At 31.8% G+C, this 10,858-nt stretch overlaps 3 protein-coding genes across 3 annotated transcripts in view; 1 reads left to right on the forward strand and 2 right to left on the reverse strand.

Annotated features, from left to right (window-relative positions):
* Positions 1-1,916, reverse strand: part of LOC115240666 (ubiquitin carboxyl-terminal hydrolase 14) — a 3,649-nt gene extending 1,733 nt beyond the window's left edge. The window contains exons 1-5 of the mRNA XM_029815955.1: positions 1,823-1,916; positions 1,648-1,715; positions 964-1,142; positions 387-848; positions 6-255 (exon numbers count right to left, since the gene is read on the reverse strand). Of these exons, the coding sequence (XP_029671815.1) occupies positions 6-255; positions 387-848; positions 964-1,142; positions 1,648-1,663 (907 nt within the window). The 5' untranslated portion in view covers positions 1,664-1,715; positions 1,823-1,916. The remainder of the gene's footprint in view (positions 1-5; positions 256-386; positions 849-963; positions 1,143-1,647; positions 1,716-1,822) is intronic.
* A 1,047-nt stretch (positions 1,917-2,963) lies between these two features.
* LOC115240670 (guanine nucleotide-binding protein subunit beta-5) lies at positions 2,964-4,886 on the reverse strand. Its single transcript, XM_029815959.1, has 3 exons — positions 4,271-4,886; positions 3,608-3,975; positions 2,964-3,446 (listed from the first exon to the last, which is right to left on the reverse strand). Exons 1-3 carry the CDS (start codon positions 4,389-4,391, stop codon positions 3,117-3,119), a joined length of 819 nt encoding a protein of 272 aa, XP_029671819.1. The 5' UTR covers positions 4,392-4,886; the 3' UTR covers positions 2,964-3,116.
* A 342-nt stretch (positions 4,887-5,228) lies between these two features.
* Positions 5,229-8,506, forward strand: LOC115240617 (ATP synthase subunit alpha, mitochondrial). Its single transcript, XM_029815870.1, has 8 exons — positions 5,229-5,450; positions 5,780-5,893; positions 6,060-6,409; positions 6,600-6,956; positions 7,076-7,457; positions 7,633-7,777; positions 7,881-7,998; positions 8,069-8,506. Exons 1-8 carry the CDS (start codon positions 5,385-5,387, stop codon positions 8,181-8,183), a joined length of 1,647 nt encoding a protein of 548 aa, XP_029671730.1. The 5' UTR covers positions 5,229-5,384; the 3' UTR covers positions 8,184-8,506.
* The last annotated feature ends 2,352 nt before the right edge of the window (positions 8,507-10,858 follow it).

Here is a 10,858-nt window from a genome sequence, read left to right on the forward strand (position 1 = left end):
GGCATTCCTTCCAAGCGTCGGGGACATTTTCGTAATTTGCTCCTGCATTTTGTTCCTAAGCCCGAAATACATGTGTTTGACATCGGTTGAAATAAAGCAGCTCAATTGTAAGAATTCTTCTTTTCCAGTAGTGGCTGGTTCGTCCTCGGATTCAACGCATTTTAATTCATAATCAAATATACCTCCAAAATATTGTTCAATGAATGAACGTGGTTTATAAGCTTCGGTATCATCTTCTGATATATCTGCATTGTTCTGTTACAAATACACAAAGCTTACAATAATTATTCTATAGATAAATTGCTTGTATAAATAATACATGCATATAAGTATATAAGAAATAAATTTGAAAAAATTGCTGGCACATATTGTACATCAACAATAACCTTTGCAGGTAACTTTTGCTGCAACATCCTAATCAACTCGGTCCAACATTCGTTTGCGTCTTGTTGTTGAAATACGCCTTGTTCAGTCTTTTCTGCAAATCTTGGGAAAGCTAAATGCAGCATTTGAACTAGAACAAGCGGCGCTCTAGATGTTCCCTTATCCATATTGTCATATAGATCCCTTAATGCCGCGGTTATACTTTGCGCGGGTAATGATAAACTCGCAGCTGTCGCCCAACCGCCTGGAAAAATCTTCAAGGCTTCTCGTAATTCTGGCACAGTTTTTAAACATTGCACTGTCGCATTCAGATAGCAAGTGTTGCCAAGATTATGTAAACCAGCTGGTAGATCTAAAGCTGTAGCTAATTCAGCTTCATTCATATCTTCCAAAAATATTGGTTTCTCCATTGGTTCTGTAGGCACATCTTCTTCCTTAGAACCCATCATAAGTACTGTGACACCCTAATACAATGAACAATGGATTATAAATCTTTCAGGTATATAATAAAATTTCGGTTACAACTAGAACAATTGTATATGTATTGTATATATATATATATATATATTTCTTTATTACATCTTTAAGTTTCAAATTGCCCCAATCATCATCTTTAAGTGTCATTCCTTTAAGCATAACTTTTTGTCTCTCTGGTTGAACCCCAGTCAAAGCAAAGAGCTGTGCTTTAAACAACATTGGTTCCTCCTCGGTATTAACTTCTACATTGGAAAAGAGTTCTTTGCCCCATTTAACTTTAACTGAAACATATCGACAATCCATAAGATATAATATATTGAACAAAAATAGCAAAAATAGATTTTTATTATATGTATGTATCTTGCGTGCATAACATAAATATAAAATGGTCGGAAATATAACTTTATTTTAAAAAAATCAAATTATTAGATATAATCACGGCAAACAAGAAGTTTCATTGGTGATTAATAGTATGTTGTATAACAAATATTGCATAAATAATAAAAATATATTTTATAAAAATAAATAAAATAAACGGATTAGCTTCAAGTTCAAGTTCAAAATCTGATTTAGGCCCTGCTAGATTATCTTGGCAAACATATATATTTTTTATTATATTTTCAATAATAACTAATAAAATAAATTTTAGAATAAGATTTCTTCTTTTAATGTAAACAGACACATGCTAAAGGAATTACAATAAACTCTTTCTTCACTTTTTTGTCTATTAAATAAATTTGATATTATACACTTTTAGGTTACATATTACGATAGTCGGGTACATACCTGTGTATTGAGGCATGTTTATTCCTCGTACGTAGCACACTACAGTATATATAAAAATGTTATTGTATCTGTAAAATACCAAATTAAAATAAGATTTTTTTTAATAACAATGATTACAAGTAACCGCAAAGTGCTAAGTCAGACTCGCGGCACTTGTTATGGGAATTGTACATACATCGGTCGCTGGTGCTAGGTGCTAATGTTGCTACGAAGAACTTATCAGTTAACAGACAGATGGCCAGCTGATCGAGATATATAGGGTGGGCCGTAAGTCGTATAACTGAAAAGAAAGAATTCTTTTCATGTATATATAAAATTATATGGGAGAGAGAAAGAAATGTTTAAAAATATTTAAACAATTAGATATCATACATACATTGTCAAAAAATTTACTATTTTAAAACATACGCAAAGTTTATATTTAATAGTCAATATTTAATAAATTCGCACCAATTTTCACATGAGAAACTGGAAAGATACACGAGAAAACAAAATAACGTTTACAAAAAATCTTGGATTTATGAAACCTTTATTTTTTTGTCATATATACATTGATTTTTTGTGCTACGAATTTTACATATATATATATATATATATATATATATATGTTTATTAAGCGACACACGTCAGACGTAATTAATTCGTACCCAGTAATGTAATGCAGAAGCCGATCGTGTTACTGATATGTTTCTTATCAATAAACTAAACCTTAAATATGGATTGCACATTGAACGATTTATTCGACTTTGCATATACCTATAATCTTCGAGTTTATTCTTCAAAGAGGTGTATATGTTATTTTTTCAAGAAAACATGAAAATTGATAAATATGTAAAATAAAATCGCCTTTCTTAAAAATTAAGTATATCGAGCTTGCAAACATCTATGTGCAAGAATCGTTTTTCGAAAACCTTTCATTTGCCCACTTTTCTTCCACCAAAAAACGTGAAGGGTGATAACACAAAATTATATCAAACAAAGAATTGTATCTTTAATCATTATCCAAAATTAATGAAGTATCTGCGCAGTTTTAATACACATAACGCAGGAGATCTTAAAGTTTCTAAGAGTTTCGCGAGTTTGTGATATATGTTACTTCGCACAATACTATTATCAGCTGATATGAAGGTGAAAACGGATTTATGAGAAAGAATTTATAGAATGTAATTTAGTTTTAATTACAAGAAAACACACATCATAAGAACGTCATGTTAAACTGACGACTTCATCGTATATATATACCAGTTACAACAGCTGATGCAGCTGAATATACTGTTGAATATCCATAAACTTATATTGTTATGATTGTGTATTATATATATATGGTATTTTATGAAAACATGGAATAACATAAAAAGTAGCTGAAAAGGCGAGAATCTAAATAAATAGGACAAAACAGGATATATATATATTATCTATATGCTGAATAGCAAGAGTATCCCAACATTCTTAAGATAATAGTAATAATCTTAAGCCCAAACTCTTAAAGTCGAGTCCCAGCTTCCAGTAGATAGGGCAGTACCGTCCGGGGAAACCCTTAGACATGAAACTCGATTTTCATGTCCGTACAATAATGCCACTCGTTGGCACTTTAAGGTATCCCACACGTTCACCGTATAATCATTGTATCCGGCAAAAAGCAACCGGCCACTTACACTCAGGTCAACCGCATTCGCTCCAAATATTATACTCTCTTTTGCATATACCGCGACTTCTCTATCAGCGCGCAGATCAAATAAGCGACAAGTAGCATCATCCGAACCTGTTGCTACCGCATCACCGCCTGGATGAAATCTCACCTGTTTGCATCGCGAATATAATAATACAATATTAAACATTCATATTTTAAGAAGAAAAAGATATGAAATATGTTACTTATTATAATCATTAATAATCTTTTACTTATTACAATACTATGTGACAAGCCACGAGATATATAACTGTAGAAACTACTACATACTGAGTTAACATCAGATTGATGTCCTTCAAAACTTTGCACACATTGGCCACTGCGCATATCCCAAATTAAGACCAATTTGTCGCAACCACCTGACACAAATGTGTTCCCCGTTTCACTCGGGGCTAAATCAATGGACATGACATCGCTGGAATGCCCTTGAAAGCTCTGTAATAGTTGTCCGCTCTCTACATCCCACAAACCACATGTGCTGTCCCCGCTACCCGTTAAAATCTGTTGATCACTGTTGGGAAACGCGCAGCATGACATGTATGATGTATGTGTGCCAACAGTTTTCTTGTGAGCCGAAACATCATCCTCCAGACTTAATGTATATACTGTAACTTTATTATCTAAACCTCTGCAACATTACAGAACACACTGTATTATCATCAATAGCGATTTATTACACTGAGAATCTCTCATTTGCCTTCTTTTCCTTGATATATGATAAATTTATCGTAATTTATTATGATAAATACCCGCATGTATATATATATATTACTATTAATAAAAATTATATTTCTCTGTATGTGGTATGTGTATAAAGTATATATAGTGTATTTCAATCTTTTTAAACAACTAACATAAATATATATAAAATATTAAAGGGAGATTAAGAGTTTGCAAATATTTGTATGTAAGCAACATATTAGCAAATAAAATTCCGACAATTACGCGTGATATCATTCAACTTCTGTCGCTCATCTTCCAAACGTATCTTTAAGCATTCAGCTTCCTTTGCCAGCTTCTCTATATGTTCCAACTCCGTCGCAGCCGAGTCCATATTGTCTCACTTCTTTGTCACTGGACAATTCTTTGATATAAAATAAAGAAATTTTACAAACGGACAATCCTCCATATATTGGAATTACATATATGCATAGTTGTATGTCTATATACATATATGTATCAACTCTAATATGAGATATGTATGCGTATATGCATTTTCATAATTCTCTCTCGTTATAAATGACTCATTTATCGATCGTAGTCATAAAGGCAGTTAATTGTTACTTGATTAGAATTTTAAATAATTTGCTAAATCTCCGAAATATCATTTCCGAAAACGAAACGAAGAATCGTAAAATATTGGCAAGTATCACATTCACATTTCACGCGCGTCATCAAAATTTTTTCCATACAATCTTATTTTCTCTTATTGTGCGCTTGTTTTTAAACGAAAACGATCGGTCATATGCGGTAAGGAAGGATAATCGATACGACAAAACGAAAAACGAAATATCCAAGCGCTTGGCGCCGTTCATAGATATATTACATATAGACAGAGCTTTATCTATCTAAAGCCTATCGCACAATGCTAGGCGATAGCGATAGCATAGGCGTTATCCAATGAGAGCACTGCTTTTTCGAAAAAGCAATAATGGCCCTCGCACACTGGACGCGATGAGCGATGAGCGATATCCAATGAGAGCTCTGCTTTTCCGAAAAAATAAAGCTCTCATTGGATATCGCCCATCGTTCATCGCTCATCATGTCCAGTGTGCGAGGGCCATAACGGGTGATGTTTCCGAACATACCATATAGTTTATGACGAAACTCTTGTGCACACGGGTGATGTTTTCGAACACATCCAATTACGAAAGCAAATCGATGGCTGCGATTTCCTGCGCATGGAGTTTGGTATTCAGAGTGGGGGGTAGATGGGGAATCAACGGGTATCACGGACGTTCTTTTGATCTTCTCGCTGGTTCCTACCCTACCAGTCCCTATTCTACTTCGAAGCAATCGAGATTCTCGTAATCATCAATTGAAAAAGATGGCACTCTTATCCTTACGTTTGACTTCGTCTTTAATTAGGCATCTGCCGAATACCACGGCTCAGGTAATTTCAAAAAAGAAATCTCTTATTAATACTTGTACCCGTGACGCGTTATACACCTAGCGGAACGTGCCGACATTTTCCACTTATCAGAACTGCACTATTCTCCGGTTTTATCCTTTCGTTACTTTCGATCGCAAGTCAGACTAGATAAAAAATAAACCAAGTATTTTGATTTATAAATTGCTCGATCGATGACAAAATTTAACGATGCTTGAAATGTCAATAGTATATGTCTATTACATAAAATGTGTTGGAGCAGCAAGTTATGTAATACATTTCTTTTATATATACATATATATCTATATATATGTATTATTTTTTTTAACTAGATTACTTGGCCTGCAACTGCTATAGCTTCTTGCAAATATCATGTCTCGTGCAGCCGTCGTTCAGCGGAAATTTCTTCCATCCTGGAAGAACGTATTCTTGGATCGGCACCAAAGGTAAATGCTTTAAAAGAGACAAATTATCGTATTACTTGTATCATTCGATATTATATGCAGTGACATATATATGTTTTTATAAATTTTATTTTGTAGTTTTTAAAAACAATATTTTATTTTCATATATCTTATAAAGTAGATTAATTCAAGGCTGATCTCATTTTAGGCTAATCTCGAAGAGACCGGCAGAGTACTCAGCATTGGAGATGGTATCGCGCGTGTATATGGATTGAAGAATATCCAAGCTGATGAGATGGTGGAATTCAGCTCAGGTTTGAAAGGTATGGCGTTAAACTTGGAACCTGACAATGTAGGCGTTGTCGTATTCGGTAATGATAGGCACATTAAGGAGGGGGATATCGTGAAACGTACTGGTGCCATTGTTGATGTTCCTGTCGGTGAAGAATTGTTGGGTCGTGTTGTCGATGCCTTGGGCAATCCTATAGATGGCAAGGGACCTTTAAACAGCAAATTGAGATTCCGTATTGGAACAAAAGCTCCAGGCATTATTCCCAGGTAATATATAATAATAAATTTGTAATCTGTTGCCTCTTAATTTCCTTGTGCAAAACTTTAAGAATAGTGATATTTCATTTTCATGTGAAAATCACAATTGATATCATTCTGTTTCGTGATAGATTAAAAAATAGATGACTTAAATAATTAAATTGATAGCGTGCATATGATATATTCTTTCTTCTAACAGAGTATCGGTCAGAGAACCTATGCAAACTGGAATTAAAGCTGTGGATTCCTTGGTACCTATTGGTCGTGGTCAACGTGAGTTGATCATTGGAGACAGACAGACTGGAAAGACTGCTCTTGCCATTGATACAATTATCAACCAAAAACGTTTTAATGATGGTGGAGAAGAAAAGAAGAAATTATATTGCATTTATGTTGCTATTGGTCAAAAGAGATCTACCGTTGCGCAAATTGTAAAACGTTTAACGGATAGTGGTGCTATTAATTACACTATCATTGTATCTGCCACTGCCTCCGATGCAGCACCACTTCAATACTTGGCTCCATATTCTGGATGCGCTATGGGAGAGTTTTTTAGGTGAATATTTAAATTGACATTTGTATTATACTATATCCTTTATTTATTTGTTTATTTTTTTTATATTAAAAAAATAATACATATGTCCTGTGTGCAATATATCGATTATTATTTTGCAGAGACAATGGAAAGCATGCTTTAATTATTTATGATGATTTATCCAAGCAAGCTGTTGCCTATCGGCAGATGTCTTTGCTACTTAGAAGACCACCAGGTCGTGAAGCCTATCCTGGCGACGTATTCTATCTTCATTCTCGTCTGCTCGAGAGAGCGGCTAAAATGAATGAAAGTTTGGGTGGGGGATCGTTAACAGCTTTACCCGTCATTGAAACGCAAGCCGGTGATGTGTCCGCTTATATTCCTACGAATGTAATTTCTATTACTGATGGTCAGATCTTCTTGGAAACGGAATTGTTTTATAAAGGTATCCGACCCGCTATCAACGTAGGTTTATCTGTATCACGTGTTGGATCCGCTGCTCAAACTAAGGGCATGAAGCAGGTATCGTATGTTAAATTTTTCAATACATCCAATTATAATACCAATGAATTATGTCATCAAAATGATATATACAAATAGATAATATTTTTTATTTGTACTTAATTATAATTTTAAAAAATTTATATGATAAATTTACATAAAACATTGATATTTTATGATATTTAATTGCATATAGGTTGCTGGCTCGATGAAATTGGAATTGGCTCAATATCGCGAAGTAGCGGCTTTCGCTCAATTTGGTTCCGATTTGGATGCTGCGACCCAACAGTTGCTAAATCGTGGTGTAAGATTAACAGAGCTTCTCAAACAGGGACAATATGGTAAGATGTCACAATTTTAATGATTTTAACGCTTTTCTCTTTTAGTATAACTTAATTTATGTATCTTTACATACTTTTACATATCTGATATATATCTTTTTAGTACCTATGGCTATTGAGGAACAGGTAGCTGTCATATACTGTGGTGTACGTGGTTATCTCGACAAGATGGATCCTACAAAGATTACTGCTTTTGAAAAAGAATTTCTTGCACACATCAGGTATCTAATATAGTATTTAATGTGTTTAACTAATGCAAATATTTTTAATGTATGTAATATTCTTTTCTAGATCTACTCAGCAAGATCTTCTTGCTACTATTGCAAAAGAAAACATAATTAGTGAAGCGTCGGACGCAAAACTAAAGAAAATAGTTACTGATTTCCTATCATCCTTCTCAGCATAGAGCGCAATCATATGGTAATGTCATCCAATGTCATTGTAATATTCGTATCAAAATAGATAAAGAAAGTGAAAGATTTCTTAAAGATTTTTCTGCTGCTAACCGAGCGTTAATGTACCGATATTACACATTATAGCATATAAATGTTACATACGTTATAATATAATTATGTATAATATCTACATTAGATATATTGTTGCAGCAATTCTCTCTCTCTCTCTCTCTCTCTATATATATATATATATGTATGATCTATATAAATTCGATAGCCATATACAATATGTTGATACGAAAAGATCGGTCTTTAATAAAAATATAAAAACTAATGTTTTGGATACAAGTATATTTCTTTACAGGACAAAAGTTTCAATAACAGTAAAAGATAAAGACATAAGATAGGATAAAAGACACCTTCAAAAGGCAATAATATAAATATTTTTCCGTGATACAGAGGAAAAGACAATTGTTCTCTCTCTATCTTTTAAAACTTCTAATCTCTCATTGCAATCATATTAAATTATGATATTGGAAACAAAAAATCATGCAATTTACTATACAGTTTTGAAATTATTTCTTTTGTATGTGTTTCATTTATTGTAATATTTCAAAACAATTATATTTAATTTACATTCATTTTTGAGTTGCTTATTCTTTGCTTTTCCATATAATTTTTATTAACTTATTCCAATTTCTTAATACATAAATTGTCGACATAATATAAATGAATATTTACTACCAATGTGTATATATTTACTTGTTTAATTATCTAAAATTTTTCAATTTTTGTTTATTCAAACTATGTGTTATAGAGTGTAAAAGAGAAAAAAAGGGAAGGGGAGAAACAGAAGGATGAGGGAAGAAGCATTTTTATTTTCATTATGCACAAATTTCCTTATTTAACAAAATATAAAATATATTTCACGTGGTTAAGAAAATTAAAATTTTTAATCTAGAATTTTTCAATTAAAAAAAAAGTATGAAGAGGTTACCAAAAATTTTTTAAAAACTGTTTTGGATTCTTTGACGAACGTGGAATTAATCTTTCCTTAATCTTTTTTACAGTGATCGCTAAAAATACATACAAAGGTTTTTGAGAATCAAGTTTTAAAATTTGCTTAATAAAAAAAATGTAAGGTAAAAATTGAAAAATTTTCTATCTTCAAAGTATATCAAACTGATTGATGTTAAAAGATCGGTTTGTACAATATTTTTCAGTAAATCTGAGATGTGCTGCATGTGTTTAAAAATATAGATAATTTGAAAATTATAATTTAATTTCAACTTGCCACCACCAAATATATATATACGTATACAGGGTGTCTCACAACCTCCATACAATATTTTAATAGTATATTCTAGAGATAAAATAGAGTCAAAAATTCTAATACAAAAATGTTGAGGCTGCTTTTTGAGTTATAAGCGATCAGAGCTTGCCAATGATACCGCGTAGAGCTCGCGCGATCAAGGGCCATATTCTTGAAAAATATCACATACGATATTTGTCATTGCGCAGCTAAAATATATCGGAAAATAACTGCGCAATGATAAATATCGTATGCGATATTTTTCAAGAATATGGCCCCAGATCCGTAACTACACATACACGTGTACTGATCTGTCATCTGTTATTGATTTTACAAATCGGGTAATATTGATTTTTACTGCACAGCTGATTTTATTGTTTCTTATGTGTATGAATGTACAGCGGTCAGTTGATATTAACGAACTATAAATGTTGTACGTAAAATGTTTAATTTTTTCTTAAATAACAATTTAAATGATTGATTAATTATTATATTTAAATAGAAATATAAACTAAATATTTTCACACATTTAAGAAACAAAGTTTATTTTTGTTTTGATCGCGCGAAGAAGTTTTGTGGAAATCAATTTATTTATTTTATCTGTCAGCAATAACAGATGACAGATCAGTACGTGTGTAAATGTAGTTACGAACCTGATGGCGCGGATTTTACGCAATATTATTGGCAAACTTTGATCACTTATAACTCGAAAACTATTATAGCCTTGATATTTTTGTATTAAGATTTTTTATTCCATTTTGCCTCTAAAATACGTACCATTTTGCCTCTAGAATACGTATTAAAATATTGTACGGAGGTTGTGAGACGCCCTGTATCTACATATATATATATATATATGTATGTATGTATGTATGTATATGTATACATACATATACATATTTAAATGTTTAAAAATACAATCATTTCTATAACTAGTATTGAGAATTATTATGTCACTTTGTGCAACCTGCAAAATAATTAGTAGAATACAAACTTTAATATAGTTGAAATATTAAAATGCATCTATATTATTGTAAATTTACTAAGGTTTATTTTTACACGATTAGCATAATAATATGACACCAATATGTATATTTGGCTCATTTTTATATTGAAAGAAAGTGATTTCTCGTACAAAAATAGATGAAATAAAATATGAAATAAAAATTTTTTTCGAACAAAACTGTAAAAAATTTTATCTTATATTTTCTATTTATTTTTGCACAAGAAATTATTTATAATTTTTGCTTGTGCTATGTTTTCCGGCATACCAATCTATTTAGAACTGTAAAACTACTAAATATTTTCTATGGCTTTTTAACAAAATAAGATGATTAAGAAAGTATTAAAGTATATTGATAAAAATAATAAATT

This window comes from Formica exsecta, unplaced genomic scaffold (assembly GCF_003651465.1).
Source record: "Formica exsecta isolate Colony F162 unplaced genomic scaffold, ASM365146v1 scaffold443, whole genome shotgun sequence".
In the NCBI taxonomy this organism is placed as follows: domain Eukaryota; kingdom Metazoa; phylum Arthropoda; class Insecta; order Hymenoptera; family Formicidae; genus Formica; species Formica exsecta.

Coding starts and splice junctions, on each gene's coding strand:
- LOC115240670 (XM_029815959.1), bottom strand. CDS start 4,391: ATGGACTCGGCTGCGACGGAGTTGGAACATATAGAGAAGCTGGCAAAG. Junction 3,976..4,270: donor TATCACGCGTAATTGTCGGA/ATTTTATTTGCT, acceptor AGTGTGTTCTGT/AATGTTGCAGAGGTTTAGAT. Junction 3,447..3,607: donor ATCAATCTGATGTTAACTCA/GTATGTAGTAGT, acceptor CGATGCAAACAG/GTGAGATTTCATCCAGGCGG.
- LOC115240617 (XM_029815870.1), top strand. CDS start 5,385: ATGGCACTCTTATCCTTACGTTTGACTTCGTCTTTAATTAGGCATCTG. Junction 5,894..6,059: donor TTCTTGGATCGGCACCAAAG/GTAAATGCTTTA, acceptor ATCTCATTTTAG/GCTAATCTCGAAGAGACCGG. Junction 7,458..7,632: donor AAACTAAGGGCATGAAGCAG/GTATCGTATGTT, acceptor AATTGCATATAG/GTTGCTGGCTCGATGAAATT.